This window comes from Ascidiella aspersa, chromosome 6 (genome assembly GCF_963924565.1).
Source record: "Ascidiella aspersa chromosome 6, kaAscAspe10.2, whole genome shotgun sequence".
NCBI lineage: Eukaryota > Metazoa > Chordata > Ascidiacea > Phlebobranchia > Ascidiidae > Ascidiella > Ascidiella aspersa.
In genome coordinates, this window is record NC_139452.1 from 13,784,550 (window position 1) to 13,803,059 (window position 18,510).

At 34.9% G+C, this 18,510-nt stretch overlaps 1 protein-coding gene and 1 long non-coding RNA gene across 2 annotated transcripts in view; one reads left to right on the top strand and one right to left on the bottom strand.

The window, feature by feature from the left end:
• LOC146140002 (cytochrome P450 2U1-like) overlaps nt 1-9,201 on the bottom strand; it is an 11,541-nt gene extending 2,340 nt beyond the window's left edge. Inside the window, exons 1-5 of the mRNA XM_083391629.1 lie at nt 8,947-9,201; nt 8,685-8,846; nt 8,468-8,598; nt 8,038-8,142; nt 3,560-3,691 (exon numbers count right to left, since the gene is read on the bottom strand). Coding sequence (XP_083247755.1) covers nt 3,560-3,691; nt 8,038-8,142; nt 8,468-8,598; nt 8,685-8,846; nt 8,947-9,089 — 673 coding nt within the window. The 5' untranslated portion in view covers nt 9,090-9,201. The remainder of the gene's footprint in view (nt 1-3,559; nt 3,692-8,037; nt 8,143-8,467; nt 8,599-8,684; nt 8,847-8,946) is intronic.
• LOC146140003 (uncharacterized) lies at nt 439-17,216 on the top strand. The gene is made up of 3 exons (XR_014501302.1): nt 439-2,762; nt 15,400-15,574; nt 15,715-17,216. It is a non-coding gene; the product is annotated as an uncharacterized LOC146140003 (long non-coding RNA).
• The last annotated feature ends 1,294 nt before the right edge of the window (nt 17,217-18,510 follow it).

The following is an 18,510-nucleotide window of genomic DNA, read 5'->3' on the forward strand; positions in this document are numbered from 1 at the left end:
GCTTTATTTAGTAAAAAGGTTAATTCCAGGACATTAATGATCATATTGGTAAAAATATTGCCGGTGCTACATGCTTACGCAATAAAAAGTCACTAGAATCTTAGTAATTTCCATAGCGTGATATTTAACAGATAACCTACGATTGTACCGTGGAATACAAACTTAGAAGTCAAAACTAAACCATTCGGCTATCGAGACCAAATGGATAAAATTGTTTAGTGTGGCGATGCATTTAAAACGATAGCGCACGTATTTTTTATTCTTTAGCCAGTATGATAACCCCCCCCCCCCCTCCCCGATAAACACTAAAAATTTAAGTACTGCAATATATTAAAATAAAATCACGTGACCTGCTCTTACGTAAGTTTGAATTTGTGGTGAGATGACGGTTTCGCTTCGGCGACTTTCGTTCACTAGGGCAAAGGGTACACTGCTTAAAGGTTATCGCAGCACGAGCAGAAAAGTATTGGTTGTAGAAGTGTTGTCCAAAAAGTGTGCTGTTGTACGAAGAATAAGAATACCAACGGCCCAAAACGGTTAGCTAACTGTTTGTAATGAATATGAAAGAGCTGTTTTAGTTATATAATTTCTGTGTTATATTAGAATGGATGGTAGCTACAGGTTATAGACTTAAACTTAATATAGACGAATTGAGGCATTATTTCTGCTTATGAACAGGTTTCTGTAGAATTCATGCTTTGCCGAGGGAGACTAAGCTAAAAAGACATTGGTTTAATGCATGGGTCACTTACAGCATTTATCATATGGTTAATATACTTCTAGTTAACTGAGCATCTCTTGTAGCACCCACCTACCACGTATGACTTTTAGGTCTTATATAGATATTGAAAAAGCACCGGTTATAGTTGGTACATCTTTCCATGTATTTTAGGATGGACTGCTACGCGTATAGAACGTATATGGGTGAAAGAGAACATAATACCCAACCATATTGGCACCTTCGAACCAGATGCTGTAATTTCGTTTCAATTCGTTTCAAATTTAATTGATAACAATGTTCGTTCTCAAACTAGTTTTTGTTATTATTCAAATGATAATTGAACCCCTTCATTCGTTGCGCCGATTAGGTTTCCTAATAACAAATCCAATTAAATGGCTAAAATTTAGCTAGGGAGTTAAAACATATTTACAGGTGGAAAAATAAAACATGGAAACAAGTTTATTTTTTTCTGTTAAAACAAAGCTACGAAGCATGGCACAAGTCATTTGAGATTCAACTACATTTTTGTAATACTACATCGATGGGGTTTAATTGTGATTCGCTTGCCTTAATTGGTCCGCAAGTTTAACCCGGGGGATAGTTCCATGTTTTTAGAAAAATGCGGTGTACTTTATTAACGGAAATGTTTGTCGAAACCAAATTCGAGCTAAACTTTTATGACGTTTTAAACAAAAACAATTTTATGAAGATATTTATTTTTACCTTTTTCTCGATTAATAAAAAACTCAAATAAGGTCTAAACTCTAAACAAAATTGTTAACCCGGCTTTCAGTTGCAACGCTTACAGTTATCCGGCCCGCTATCGCCAGTACTTATCCAGACCTATATGAAAATATATTTGATTACCCTGGTTTACAATAAAGCACCATGGCGGTCAATTCTCACAAGAGGCACTCTTCCAGTAAGTGTGCCTCACGAGCCTGGATAGGCAGAGAATTTCTTATTTCAGTACTTTACCGGTAGACGAAGCAGATTACAATGTTCGAGGTAAGGTTTATACTTGACATTGGGATAAATGAAGTTTGCCTGCACTGCATGTACAAGGTTTCTTTTAAATGCGAGTTAAGTCATTCATTTTCAGTTTAGTGCTAAATTGATAAAATACCAAAAGCATAAAAACTACGATGTCGTTAGTAAAGATTGTTTACAATTAGAATAAGTCTAAATTCCATTAGTTCTTAAACAAGTAATATATCGGTGGTTCTTAACCTACTGATAAATTAATCAATCATAAATGTATAATTTGACATTTTTAGGAGGATCCTTTTTAGGTTTCTAACCAGCAAAACACAGTATCCACTATTCCAAATGTAATCTAATGTTTTTTATTGCAAAATGATACATCTAACTAGCTTGTTTATTTGTTAATTGAATGCTGGTAATTACTATAACTTGTCAAAAGAGACAAAAAGAACCACTGAAATAGATTATATACATTGCGAGCAGCAAAAGCTCTTTCTTTTAAATAATAAAAAATATTAAAGAAGATTTCCGCTGACTTTGCACCACATTAATAGATACAATGATACCATCATCATTAAAAGGGCAAAAGCGTCACAAAGGGCCAAAGCGACAAAGCCCCTATTATTTAAAAACGCGATAAACATTGTTTACAAACAATGCCAGAATATGGATAATTTCAGCCACTTCTTTGGAGAGTAACTTCAAAAGTGTATAGTTTGTTTTTGATTTTTTTCAGAAATCCCCCGCGGTAATTTTTTCTGCAGCTGCCCTAGGTATGGTTACGTCACTGGGAGTTGTCTTTTTACAGTGACTTTTTTCGCTAAGAAAGCTGGGGAAACCGGCTTGTTTCGTATTGGCTGGTACACGTGGTGTCGGATGGTTTAGAAGCAAAACAAAATGGAAATTTATTTTATCCAATCGGACTAAACCTATTAGCACGAAGAAAGGAAAATTGGAATACGGCTAATGTCGATGTAAGTGGACCGCTGCAATACGTTCTGATGGATATATTAACTTGGATTTACATGAAAAAATTCAAAGTGGAATTGGGCGCCCGGTAAGGACGTTTTATTGTCATATATAACCACGGTGGCTTCTACTTGCCCTTTTTAGAAAGCTTTCGTGCTCATTACATAGTCAAACAGTTCCAAACATCGGTGCGGTTAACTAGCTAAGCAGGGCATTGTGTTAACAGCAAACAATTCAATGCGACTGGGACAGCTGTTCGCTTTAAAGCTGACTATTTCCTAAGAGCGGAATTAGTTGTCATGCATAAATAATACCATAAAAAAAATATTTTAACAAAATAATTTCATTTTTTGTTGCATCACAACAAGTTGGCGAAAGCTGTTCTTCATGTTTTTTTATATATTCGATTTAAAGCAAACTATGTACAATAAATGATCTTTCTGTATTTCGACGACAATAAACCTTTAAACAATAGTTAACCATTAAACAAACAACCCAACTTATGCAAAGTGAAGTAAAAATTAAAAAGAGCGATTGTTTCGCGACGAGGTTTACATGTGCCAGTTGGGCAAGAACCATGAAGAACGGCCATATTGCGAGCACCTGTTATGTAATAAATTAATTCTCTTTTAGGTGGATTATTTTGAAAAACTGATACTTTTGCTATTTTTAATCCCCATGCAGCCTAACCTAATTAAAAAATTTACCATAACGTTTTATAAATGTCGGCTGATTAAAAATATGGAGTGAGCAACATGTTTACATGTCTGATTTACTAGTCGAACTTTGTCTGGCGGTCTGGCGCTGTCGCATACGTCATTAACCGCGACCAATCCGATTGCTTGGCGCCAAAAGGTTAAAGTTCGTAACAACACAAAAACTAACCAATAGGAGCAATGTTGGCTTTTCGCTGTACTTCCAAGATGGTGGCTTCGGTAAACGGTAGAGACAAGCGATCGTCATAGCTCGGCCATTTTCCTCTTTCCAATACTTGATCAATCTCGGCTTGAACTTGCACTTCATAGTTTTCAAAACAAAAAGTTTCAAATCATTTTCCATTCAGAAGCTCTGCTAATTTTAATATTCATCAGTCTTCACTGAAAACTATTGGGCGATCATATTTTAACTTGACGAAAAAATACCTTAGGTTAAATTTGTCAAAACTATCTTAAGTCAAAATCGTTCACAAAATTAATTAAAACTGTTGTTGGATTTTTTTAAATTATCGTTGTGTGTCAAATTTTGTTAAAATTTAGTTTTGAACCCATAACAGTCTTAATATAAGGTATACGCGAAACGGCAGAAATAACCATGCAAACCTGCTATTTTTTAGCTGTGTATGTCTGATTTTGAAAAAATATACTGAACAGTGAGTGACAGCAGTAAACTCTAGCAAAGCTAACAATTCATCGTCCATAACTTATATTCGAGTAAAATACGATTTGAATAAGAGATGCTGAGATGCCTAAATTGTTGGTGAAATATATATCTTTTAAGATCTTTTAATAGTGTCTGACTTGAATTGCTAGCTTTAATAGAGTATTTTGCTGTTACTGATCAGGAATTAAAGGTGACATTTATCCTGCAAGGGTTTCCATTATCACATATTCAGTGCAACATTGAGCAGTAGGTGCTGTCATTTTTCGGTGGTGGTTATCCCATTTCCTATTTCGATGATGAGGCACGTCTTGGTTAATTCTAGCAATTCTATTTGCTTCAAATTTCAACCAGGTTTAGCTGGTTAAACATGGTTAAACAACAATTTTCCAAGATTACCATGTGTCTTGTTTTCTTTGAAATTTTTATAATTGTTCTTCTTTTTGATATTTTGAAAATATCAACTATAAACATTTTCGTTTTGCATAAACACGTAAAGCAACATCAGCTTGAAAAAACGTTTCGATACGTACTTGTATCACCATCACTTTATGTCACTAATTGTACTTATGTTTACATTTAATGACATTAACTGATGAAGATACAAGTATCAAGATTGTTTCCATTTACTCCACCATTTTGGCTTTTAGATTTTTTTTCCAGCTACGTTTCAGATCCTTGCATAGTACATTCAATTTTATAGGTCATAAAATAAACACCCTATCCGACAAAGCAACAACGTTCATACTAGAACATAAAACTAGTTAAAAAAACTGGCGTCCTGCTTACATTTCTGTAGCAGTGTGACTAAATATTTCGTTAATATTGGGCAAAAAGTACAACGCACAATCTTAAGGTTTCATTGTCTAAATCAGGGGATCCCAACCTTTTTTATACGGTGGCCCTTTGAACATTTTGAGAAATTAATGGCCCAACTATTTTTTTTAACCATTTGAAAAAATTAAAAAAAGTAATTTTAATTAAAAAACTGGTTATACAGTAACCGGTAGTTAGATGGAGAAGACTTAGAGGTGATAAATTTAAACAACTGTTATTTTTCAAATTTCATCATGTCCCCCTAGGGGCCATGGCCCACAGGTTGGGAACCCCTGGTCTAAATGCTAGTTGAACGCTCCTAAAAGTCTTCTGACCAACTATCGCAAAAAGGTAAATAAATAGGACTTTAAAGTTAAATAATAGCAGCCTGGGATATTTTAGGAGCACCGTAATACCACAAAATTAAAAGGCAAAAGACCGTAATAAGCCAATTATTTGCGCCTTTGGCGCATCCGAAAGAAAACGTTCTTTTGAGTATATTTTCTTTGGATTTATTTAGTGGGTGTATCAAAGGTTGCGGCAAACTGATCTAGTTTCACGCATAACGCAACAAACTGGCTCATATGCCACACAATGAACACGCGCCGATCACGCAACAAACTCGCAGTCCAGGTAAAGAAATGCCGTCACGCTTTATTTTAATCGCCATGCTTAGCCTGCGTCCTTTGTACAAAGTAAGCGCTTGTTTAACTGGCTTACGGTTCGGAGAGCATCAAGAAGACAGCTTTAAAGCGATTTTGCAAAACGTGAAAACGATTAACAATACAAAAATTTGTATTTTTATAAACTAAGACGAAAATGGTCTTACTAATTCGATTGGTGCGACGACAATAAAAAATGCATTGATAGGGCCATTTATTTTTAAACCATTGACAGTTATACTTTTAACGTTATCTAAACACATAACACTTTTAATGTCATTGTGTATTTGCTCCGGCATTACAACAATCTGCGATAAAAAAAATGTTTGCCTTATGTAAATAAGTCAGTACCAAATAATGCAATGTCTGATGCACTTTAAAACCTTACCAAGCTTAAGTAATATCTGCACTATGAGTTTAATCCATTGGTTTACACATCCTCTAAGCCTTTTGGTGAAATAAAATTTCATAAACCTACATCGGTCACTAAAACTATATTATACCATTACTTCAAAATACTGTCAGCGGCAAGTTTCGATCCACTGATCTCGGCCAAAATGGGTCTTGTGGCTATAGATGGCTTTCAGCTGTTGCATCATCTTTAAACAACAACTTACTCGTATGGATCAACAATACCAAATAAAACAAAATAAAAATTTGTACGTATCTTCTTAGCTGTTATGTTTATCTTTATCTGAAGACGCACTGGGCAACAACAATATATTGCATAAGCACTATTAGCCTACTGTCAAGTTTAAAGAGAGGTTATCTGTCACCTATACGTAACATGGGAATCTTTAAAACATGATTTATGTTACCATTCTCACCCAAAGAAATGCCAAGTTGGCCTGTGCTACAATGACCTTCTTTTTAGTGACATATGCGGCACCTCTGTAACAGTATGCCCAAGGGCCGCAACAAGCAACAGAAACGGGCCGCATGCTGAATATAATATAACAATTTGTAATTTGCGTGCACGATATATAGTCGTAAGCAAACTCGTACGCAAATAATATGCGGCTAAATTTCCGTCTAATTGAGATCAGGGTGACAAAAATACTTTTATTTGGTCCAATTTGCTGAACTTTCTGTTTAAAAGCGTGCTTGACGCATTAGGATAATAAAATAAATTCTCGTGCTTCCATCGTCTATTTTGACAGAAATAACACTTTGTACAGTTTATAAGTCAAATGTTGAAACATTCCATGGTATGCATGGCGTTTTTGAGTTGAATGGATTATCCTAAAACTGACAAAACAATATTGACCCCGAAAACTACGACGCGTGGCGCAAACTCTGTCCTGGCATTCAATCTTCGTAACTGTGATAACTGATAACAATTGCGTCACATTAACTAAAAATGATAAAGCTCGTATCGAAACGTCTTAATCAAGATCACGTCGTGTACTCGAACTTATTGGCTTTGCAAATCATTATCAAGTTAAACTATATGTGCATTGTTGTTTTCGCTACTTTTTGCAGCAATTATGTGTTATTGCGTATTACACGAGTAAGCCCGCACTTATTTATAATAGAGTAAACCGGGAATTGCTATTACATGGTTGGACAAGCCGGCCGTATTAAAAGGTTGCGCAACAGTACTGAATTCAGAAAATACACTTTTGTGTGAAACAAACCTTGGTAACATATTTACGTGTAGGGCCATGCTAGTTTATTTATGGAAAAACAACTTTTATGGAAAGTGTATTTTTTTAGTTTGTTTACCGTTAAATCAGAAGTTAAATCTTGCCCAGCACATACATTAGTTATCATAAAAATCAAACAGTTTATTTTTATTTTGAACACTGAGCTTCTTGTCCGAAGCGTATCTTGGTTATTGTTAAATGCTGTAAGCAGGGCTGGATTAAAATAGAAGCAGATCTAGCAGCTGCTAGGGGCCCCGCACTTGGTGAGCAAAACATTCTTTAAAAAATGTCGATTTAACTCTTTTGAGTATTGAAAATGACGTTCTGTCACTAAACTTTTTTGAAAAGACCAAATTGCGTCGAAAAGACTTTTGGATGGATACTATTGTTGAAGTTCAATATTTCTCCTGAAATCGAGTATCGGCCCCGATCCGAAATTATCGGCGTCCCTAATAATAATTAATGATACTTTTGGAAGAGTTAACTATTAACTAAGTGCGCGACACTGCGTTCAAATAAGGATCTTAAGCAATAACCGATTTTAGATATATCTCGAAAAAAAAAACTTACAAGTAAATTGGGACAATTCGATTTTTCGCGTTATTTAGTCTATATGTAATTCCGCATGTAAAATGATAATTTACTAATTGCGCTGTTATTGGCATATTCGTGCAAAATATTTTTTAACAATTGTGTCTCCTTTCTTCTTCTGGCTGTAGATTTAACAGCTTACTCACAACTTTGTTATTGGCAGTCGTTAAAAAATAAAAATATAAATGTGAAGGCTAAAGTTGGACAAGTTTCTTAGTTTTATTACTATCGCATAAGTAAGGGTTGGTGTCAGTGGTTTGTCGAGGCTTACGTTGTATATCCGGGTTGTTGGCCATGAAAACGATAGCCCACTTAAGAGTTGTAGCTGTCGTCTCCGTACCTGCTTGAAACATATCCAATATGCTCATCGATAGACCTGTGAACATAACAATTGAATCTATTCACATCTAAAGGCAAGAACATAGGTACCATGAAAAAATGATTGCTTTATAAAGGCCATTTAATGGATTTGCTTATCCTATTAAAACTTGTTTATCTTACCAAAACCTAGCTGTGACTTGCGTTTATAAAAACAAATTATTTGTCTTGATTTTTTTCTTCCGAAAATGCAACACCCGCGGAGTAGCTTTCTATAGTTTTTTAGTTCTATTTTAAAATTATATATCAAAATTTAACTTAATGTGTTTCGGCGAAACAGACTATCCGTCATAATTGTTAAAAATTGCTATCTTGTATAATACCTTCCTCTGTAAATGTTGTATTACATTTAGCCATTTCAATTAGGTAGTAATCAATAAAGTCTCTCGGAGCAGAGGCATCCAGTGTTCTTTTGTGATACACTACTTCAGATTCCACAAATGCCTTGATGTTGCTGCGAATATGAACATTAAATTGTCCAAAAATCTAATGAAATAGACTGGCAAACTAAATGTCACCCGAACTCCAACGCTAACTTACTTTACACACTCTGCTATGCGCTTCAGAGACTTAGGATGCCATATTTTATGTAAAAATGGAATTGCAGTTACAAGAAAAATTGATGTTTGGTTTGCGATTGAACGAAAGAATTCATTGTTTAATTGCATTAAACTCTTGAACTTCGGGTCCCCATAGGATAACCTGGAAATAAAGTTCTTTTTTTAAATATATCTTACGTTTATCAACAAATTGATTTAAAAAATTAACAGTTGATTAATTAAAGTCAGCCTATTGGTTTAACCTATTTCCAAAAGTGAAATTTGCCAAAATGTTTAAAACAGCAGAGTCAAGAATAGTAGAAGGATCAACATTTGCGTCTTGCTTCATTGCTTTATGAAGTTCTTCAACTAAAAATGAAACTTCATCACTGATGATTTGCCCCATTCCTCGTTTTCCTAAACCCAGTTTTCGAAGCGTGTTGTGAAATAGCTTTCTGTGTGCAGCCCAACAAGGCCCGTAGGGTGCACTGGCAAAGCCTTAAAAAATAAAAAAGTCGCCCTTTGTTAACTCCTTAACCGACTGCGCCGTGTTAGCTATATCTTGCTTGAAAACATAGTGTTGTAAAAAATCACTCCAATACTTTTTACGTTTGTATGTCAATTACTGGCTTGACAACTACACGCATAAATATTATTGTAAAAGGTAGAAAAGTATTATTTAAGAAAAGAAAAATTAAGATGCCGGTACGACTAAGAACGCAAGGGACATGTTTGTTGGAAAGTTTAGATTAACAATGAGTAATGGTAATCCAGTTTTAGTAAACTACGCAAAATCTTAAGATAAATCCTTTAAGCCTGAGAAAAAGAAAAAAAAATCTTTGTTTTATGAACGTAGGAAGCAGAATGCTCATGTCCTAACAGCTGAGAATAGAACAATATGATTGGGTGCCTAAAATAAAACTACACCAGCAATGTTGTTTCCACGTAAGAGCTTAGGTAGAACTCCACAAAAACGAGTTGCGAATTCTTTTGGTCGGTCCAGCATTACCTTTAAAAAACAAACAAATAAGAAATTAAACTAACAAAACCTTTTAATTAATTAAAGACAATAACCTCTTTGAATAGGTCAAACCCAAAAATAACAACAAGTGGCCTGCTTGAAAGAGTGAGTCCAAAAATGTTTCCATAAATCTTCGCCAACCTTGGAAGAGCTGCAAAACATTGAACTTTAAAAGTTGTGATCCATCTTTAATTTTATGAATACTGAAGGTAGAATATATTAATGATGGAGGATGTAACGCTGTATAAATGCCCCGCCACTAAGCTCAGAAAATAAAGTTTACCGAAAAACGCCGGTACATAACTTTTGCTAGAAGCTTCATCTATAAATATTTTATCATAAATCTGAGGCAAGAAATTTATAAACTATCTCAAAGCAGCTTGTTCTATACGCTCCCCGTATTTCCGGGTTACCGTAATTGTAAATACAAATATCTTCTTACTTCAGTTTTGTTACCAAGCCAAATCATTTAAGACCAAGTCAAGTCTTTTGCAAAAAAATTAAGTCAAGTCCCAGTCAAAGTCATCCATTGCCTAAGTCAAGTCCTTATTAGAGCAAGTCGAAGTAAAGTTATTAAGACAAAAATAAAACGTTAAACTATTATACTTGGTAGGCCGGTGTATGAGTAATATCTAAACAATAAAATAACGCAATAGCAAGCAATTTGTTGAACGTGCAAAAATGAGATAAATAACCTAATTTTATTAACACATTAATGAAAACTCTTAATTTCAACCCATGTTGTGTAAGTTATTTTGCCCAAACGACAGATCAGTGGTTCCCAACCTGGGGTCCACGGACCCCTTGGGGGTCCGCGAGAAAGCATGGTCCATGATTAGGTTGCGGTTGTTGTATATTTTGTCAGGGGTCATTTTTCAGGGCCTTATTTTCAAGGGGGATTCAACAATTGTGCCATTATAAATAGCGTTATTTACAAGGTTAATTTTTGTAATATTATATATTACACTTTGGTTTATTCGTTTTACAGTTAATATTAAGTTGTAATTTCTCTTGACTTGTTTCTGCAAGCAAAAACAGATATGGGCCGAAAATGTTCTGCATTCTCTTGTGACGTACCCCCTCTCCCCCACTCTCTCAAACCACATAAACACAATTTATTTTCCCCCTATTAATAAAAAAAAAACCTACGATCAATTAAAAACGAAATGCTTGATGACGCCGAAACCATAGATAAACGATGAACAAAAAAAAAAACATTCTCCACCCGGGAGTAAATATTTCATTAACAAAAACAACATTTTTTAAAATTTTTTTTTTCTAACCCCATTCAAAAAAATGCACCCCCAACCTTTGGGCCAAAATCACAAAAATCTACAACGTTCTTGAACATGTTTTTATTGAACAACAGCAACAATTTGACAGAGTTTCAAGCAAAATTTAGGTAGGGGTCCGCACAATTATTAATTTCTCTAAAGGGGTCCGTGACAACAAAAAGGTTGGGAACCACTGACCTAGATCAAATGAAGTTATTTGAAAAAAACATCTAGATCAAATCAAGTTATTTGAAAAAAACGTATGTGCGGTCATGTCATTGACTTCTGTCATTACAACACAGTCTTTGTCATTACTTTTTAACTCTTAAATTTTATGTGTTAAAATTTGTCGAATGTTATGGGAAACATGCAGTCTGTGATAAGCCAATGTCGCTGTGTGTGATATCAACTTCGAGTAAAAACCAGAAGTATTGTACTTTTTTCGATTTCGTTCTTATATACTATAACACTTTACAACTTCCGTTGAACGTTACAAGCGTATATTGATATTTTAGATTAATAGAAAAACCAACTTACTTTCGTTAAAATTTGGAATAACGTAAATAAAACTGCCAAATATTGGAATGCCAACTGGGCCAGGGGGGAAATTTTTAGGCCTGCGAATTCCAGTGCTCAAGATGTAAATCGCAATAAATGCCACCAATCCATATAAACAGGAAAAAGCGACATTTTCCACACTTTGATTTATATTTTGGGACACTTGCATTGCTAGCTAGTTTAGCTCTCTAAATATTATATTTACACAAAATTGTTAGCCTTTACTCATGCATTTTACAAACGTTTTTTGGTATGTTTTAAAATTTACAACAACAGAGCTTGCTCGTTTTCTCCTATATGTGTCACTCTCAACTTACGCAAACCCGTTGCTATACCGCAGCCGCAAGCACCTCAGCTTAACCTTTCTTTCACAACGAACGAAACTTCACGCCAGTGTTGAAGGTGTTGTTACCTGCTTTAACTGTACGATATATAAATATATTTTAGCTACTCAATTTCGTTAGAACTAAAATATTCAGTATTTAACAAAAGAAGAATTTTACACTATAAAGTAATTAGACGACCGTCATATAAAATAACTTTTTGACCTGATTAGTGCTTTGGGTTCTTCCACATATCCTATGAAGCGTGAACCAACTAAACCATGAAACTAAGTGCATTTAAAAAACATTGTATTTGTATTTTGTTTATGTTTTCTTGGAAAATTATTTTAAATGCTATGTGAGCTTAAGTAAATAAATAAATATAGGGTTTCTTAGAACAATTGACGAAATATTAACTTTTGGTTGTTTTGAGATATCAGAGTATTTAACCGTGGCCTTCACTTACCGCCTCCCACAATTTTAAGGAGCAACCAGCCTACAATGTTTCTATCATTCGCCCGTTAAATTCAAAGGGGGGTCTCTCTTGTGATGTTCTATGACGTATTTTTTTCTGAAACGTAAGCAAGGGAACACGAATGGTTGAAAGCCTGATAGGGAGCAACTAGTCATAAATAGCATTTTCGCTCTTATATTTTCGAAAAGTTTTTTCTCAACCAATTTTAAACCAAGTTTCGTTTGACGCAATAAAGTAAACTGTACACTTAATAGCTATAAAGTGCGTTTAATAGGCTTGTCGTAAATTTTTATTTTATTTTTTATATACTGATGAAATGCACCTTAATTTAATGGTTCTGAATGATATATAGTTGGCGCTATGAAATACTAATGTCAACAAAAATAATACAATCAAAGGCTACATTACATTGGCGAAACTAACAACACGTACTGAAATTAAAAAATACTATATTTAAGTATATCGTTTTCTGTCGCGTTTAAGTGCATTTAAACGGGACAAAGATAAATTCGCTTTCACCGACAAATACTCTAAAACACATTATAGAGGGTTCTCATTCCGTGCTTTTTTCTGAGGTTTATCCTTGGCCATAATGGCCAAACGAAGTGTCTTAAAAATGTGATTGTTTTTGTCAAGTTGTGTGCATAACTGTTTAGTTTTCGAATGTTTTTCGATCACTTGACTTCAACGAGCAGTAAAAGACCACATCCATCTCTATTTATTCATAAATTCACCGATTTTACAGATTTTTTTGGGCCGGAATAAGAAAACATTGTATTATTTTCATCATAACAGTATGGATGGATTGTTATCTCAAAACATTGTATTATTTCCATCATAACAGTATGGATGGATTGTTATCTCCAAAAAGTACATTATGGCCTCCAATGCGGTAGCTTGTGATTGTAATCAAGTAAACGTTTAGATTGCTGTTCTACGTTAAGGCCAAATTTGTAAGTTTATATGTTCGTTCCAGTGCTGATTGTACAGTTTTGAAATGCAGTTGATGTGGTTGCAGGCTAAAGTCATATTAGGCTTACCGTACGTCCCGCTTTAGCCGGGATATAATTTATTTCTTACGTCCCTATAATGTACAATTTGTCCAGTGGTTGGTTGATTTTTAACCTATATTAGCTATTTCAGTATAGTGTGTCAGCTGCTGTAACTTTTTGAGAAAACCAAATATAATAAAGACATTTTTAAGAAAACAGTCCAATACACAAGTCTGCATCAATTTTGTTAAATGAAAAAGTGTGTTTGTTGATTCCAAAAATGGCCTTAGATTTTCTATATTACCTCAATTTTTTCACAAAATGCACTTTAATATTCTAAAGGTAAGAACAAATAAGTGGCGTTCGCATTATTCGCATTTACAAATATATTATTTTGTGAGTATGTCTATAAATAAACAGCACTAAAAGTTAATTTATTGCTAGAGTACAAAACAGCACAATGTATATTTATAATTCTAGATGACAATACAGGAATTTGTCTTTTGTTTGTAGAAAAATACATTTCTTATTTGACTTTTAGAATGTTCATATGCATCTTCCCTATCTCTCATAAAACGCCAACAGTAATCGGTCATCATATTGTTGTTCCACTAACCTTGGTGCAGTAAAAAACTCTCTATCTCTATCTAAAGGTAGCTACATCTCCCTAACCGAATTCCAACTGTGCTGTATTATTTAATCTTCTTGTTTTCGCTTGTATGTCTTTTTTCCGGGGAAGACGGCCTTGGTTTCCCAGCAAGGCTCAAAAAACATCTCTGGCCTCTTCCTTTATCGCTGTAGTCAGCAACCTTGTATTTTGCTTTGTAAATAGCCGTATTTGTCTAGTTGTTAATAGGGTAGTAAGGTAGTACTATATAAAGACAAGTTGTATTAAATTCTCGACAAGCTTTCGCGTAACCGTGCTTCATCAGTCAAATAGAAATGAAACCAATTAAAAAGTCTTCCATGATGCAATATACTTAACGACCAAACAGAGAAGTAAAGGGCAACCAACAAAATTGTGCTTGTTATCATTTTCCATAGTTCTTACGACTTGTTGGAAACGTTCACCTTGCTCTTTATTTGTAACTCTTAAATTTCAAAAGATAATCCAAATAGCTCTGCAAATGTATAGCCCTCCACTCATGTTAGAACCTATAGTTTTTGAAATGCGCAATACAGAACTAACGAGTTCTTTGTATAATCAATCAGGTTATTTTGTCGGAACCAGAAAGTTGCTCGCAACCTGGGTAAAAGCAACCTAACCTTATTTTTATTTTGAATCATGGTTTTGATATATTCATTTTCTTTCATTAGCTGTATGATGTAGGGGCCCATTAAACATGTCTGCTTTCAACTCTTCATTAATCAAGACAGGATTTTTTGGCAATTAAATCAAAAACTAACCTATTTATTCCTTTGTAGCAAACTTTTTTTTAAACTACAGTACTGATTTTCTTGACATTCGGCACAATGTAGCCCCATTATCACCTATTTTTTTAATCTGTGATACTTTACATTTTTCTAACTAGGAATTTCTCTATAGAGTCTAAAACAATGGATCCTAATAAAGAAGTAATTTAAATAAAATTTTAATAAATTTTAAACTGAACTACAATTTAAAAATCTCAACCCTGTTTTGGTTAATTTGTAAACTATTTCTGTTTTTTTTTTTGGCAAACGATTCACACTTGAAATAATTTTGACCTTAACGTGTAAAGTTTGACACAAATAATACGCCTCAGTTATCACACATCAATGTGCTTATTTTTCATGTTATCGGATTGTAACCCTGGGCATTGTTAACAACAAACTGAATACTTTTGTGTCCCGTTTAAGTAAGAAATGATGTTGTTTTACAGAATTCAAATGTGCTTTAATGTTTTTTCAGATTTTAAAAAAAATAATGGGTCTCGAACAAAAGTTTACTATTGGACAAAACTAATTACAAAATGCAATACGGTTCGCCCATTGATTAACATCATTGCACTTGTAGCCATAAATACGATTAGTTAACTATAGCAAATGCTATTAATACAATTGTTCGTAATAAAATCGTTCTATTTTTTGAAGAACGTGTTGGCTGAATGATGGAACACACAATGGTCAATATCTTTAAAGAGATGGCCTTCCAGTGATCATAAAGATAAAGATGAACATCGAAGATTTTTGTCTTACTTGCTGGCGTCTTTGTGGTTGAAGTTTCACGTATTTTTGTACCAGTAGCAAAAACTAGCTTTTCCAACAAGTAAGTAGATAATTTCATTAAATATCTCCTAATAGTTTATGAACACTGCAAACCGTTAAAATTTTGGTGATGTACAATTGCCAAGCAAAAATACCTTTCTTTCAATTTTTATCGATTTGTTTTGTTTTTTACTCTTGCAGGTCACGGACTGCGTTATGGAAACAATTTTCCAATCTACCCGTACAACAACTTTGTCAAGGTCGTCGAGAAATTTGCTTGAAGGAGTGAGGCGCCTTCCAATGGTCGAGTAATGCGCTAATGGAATAAGGGGATGGCCCGGATCATTTGAGGAGGTCGAAGGTCGCGAGCTGAACGTTCACTTTCAAGAACGCTTCGAGCGCAACAAGGCGCCGAAAGTGCGATTTTTCGAATTGTAATGTGTGACTAAAAAACTTATTGTCCTCGGACTATTTCATATTTCTACGTTTTAGTTACCAACTTGTCGAGCTATACCGACTTGTCGATTGGCGAGCTATTCTGTTACACAAATGGGTGTAAAGCACGCACTCGAGACTTTACACTTTCCGTTCGATAACAATATTATGGTAGTTTTCCGAAAGCCGTTGTTCCGCAGTAAGGACCACTGTTAAGTTTTAAAATATTTGATTTTAATACAATAATGCATTTTGAAATAACAAGTTTGCCTTCTAATTAGGTTGAGTTATTGAACTGCAAAGTCCAGTAATTTTCGAACTGTGTGCCGCGGAGCTTTTTAAATTCCGAAAAACTGTTTTTTATATTACGAATAGGCACTTGAGCATACAGGCTATACTTCTATACAGGGCTGCGGAGTCGGACCCGGGAATCGGCGGAGTCAGTTTGTATTGTTGGAGTCGGACTCAGCACTCGAGTAAGACCATGTAAGACTATCCGAGTGCCGAGTCCGACGTGCACAACTGCACATGCGTACCGAATTTCGAACCTGAAAAGGCCACAAACTGTAAATGGTATAAAGGTGGAATCTTTTCCAATCATGTATTGTGGGTAGATGAATTATATGACACCCCTATCACTATCAGTGAATTTCCAAATTACACCATAATTTAATTACGCGAATGGGAGGGATGTAGATTGTAGAGTGGGAGCCGGACTCGGGACAAATCGCACATTTTGCCGTAGTCAGAATCGGTTTTATGTTTTTGGACTGTGGAATCGGGCTCGGGTTATTTTTAACTGACTCCACAGCCCCGTTTCAATGTACACTATCCATTAGTGCACCCGTTCCCCACCTGTGGATTGCAAGAGGTTGCCTGTACTATTTGTTGAACAAAAACTTACTATATAAACCAAAAAGCAATATAGAAGAAGAAAGCTCTCGTTGTGTTTATATAACATTTACTTCAGTAAACCAGTCGTGTTTGTTACAATTGTTACGTAATAATAGCACAACACATATCTTTATTCTTTGAGATAAAATCGTTATGACGTTATAAACCTTTAAAATGTAACTTTAGATTTTGTTGCATATTTCTGGCGTATATCCGGGAACACACAATAAAACCTAAAAAGAAACCATACCTAAAGCCTAAAAATCTATAAAACCATAGTATTAAGACAAACGACATAATAAAGCCAAATACGCAGTAATATCCAGTACAGCATAAGATCAAAATCGTCTGAATAAGACCTAAATCTGTCGGAATAAGGCCTAAATCCATCAGAATTAGTTCTAAATTCATCGGAATAATTATTCTAGACGATCGGGGGCCATCGGTCTGGCATCGGCCGTTTTGGTGACTACGTTTAGACGCCCTAGTCTGACCGGCGTCGTCAGGGCGCCGCTGTTTTAGCACTGGATTTTTGGTAATGTTTGGGGTTATTGGTGGGTAATTGGTGGAGTAAGAAAACGGTTTGGTGTTGAAATTATTAGGGGAGTTAATGGTGTATTTAGGAGTGGGGTTTAAGGTTAATTAAAGTGTTGTTTAGACCTGATTCTGACCCTTTAGGTCCTATTCCGATTTAGACGGTATCTTATCTTGGTCTTATGTCTGGAGTCCGTATATCCGAATATTCTTACCTAATTTTGATACAGGTTTTTAAGAAATTCGAACATTTTGCCAAACTGCGTATATGATTGTATTGTAATTTATGTGCTATTGATTAAAATTGGGTGGTCGCGTTGGTTTTGAAAAATTGAAAACGGGATAAAATTTCGGTGTGATTAGATAACGAAATATTGTATGGCAATTGCCTATTACCTTGCTGTTTAGTTAGATTGTTAATAAGATTGTGCGGTTTTGCAAAAGTGTGCCGCGAATCAATTTTTGGTGTGCCACAGGCTGAAAAATTAGAAACTGTCCTAAGCCTAATATGATCGAGTCGTGAAATAGAACCTTAATCATTTTCCGACAAGTTTAAGTCTTATTCATACAATTTTAGAGTTCTCTCGTCGTAGATAGTAATGCGTAATTGGCTTTAATATGTCGTTGGCCTTACCCTATAGTATTATAGATAATTCTGCTTAAAATAACGTTGCCTTAATTTCGGTCAATTTAAGACATAATTTCGGTCAAAGTCAGGACAATTCATTTGCTAAGCCAACTTTAACATCCAACTTTTTAAGACAAGTAATCTTAGCAATCCGGCAGATTACAACAATCTGAGCAGGCAATCCAAGGCAATCCTAGCGATATTAACGATTTAGCAAAATTTTCGCGTAAACTAAGTGCTACTGGCGATCCTAGCAATTTTAAGTTATCCTTGGCGTCCTCGCGGCTCGAGATTTTAGCGTTTCAAGTGATTGAAATATTTCCATTTTTCCTATTCAAGCGATCCGAGATACCATGCTGATCGTATTCTACCAACAGAGATAAAAATGATCTTAGCAATTCTGAGAAGTTCAGGGGTCATAGGTTAATTTGCTGTAGCTCTGAGAGTACCAAAATATAATAGGCTTTGCTTATTCCAAAGGAAATCCAAAAACTTTGCAATTAAAG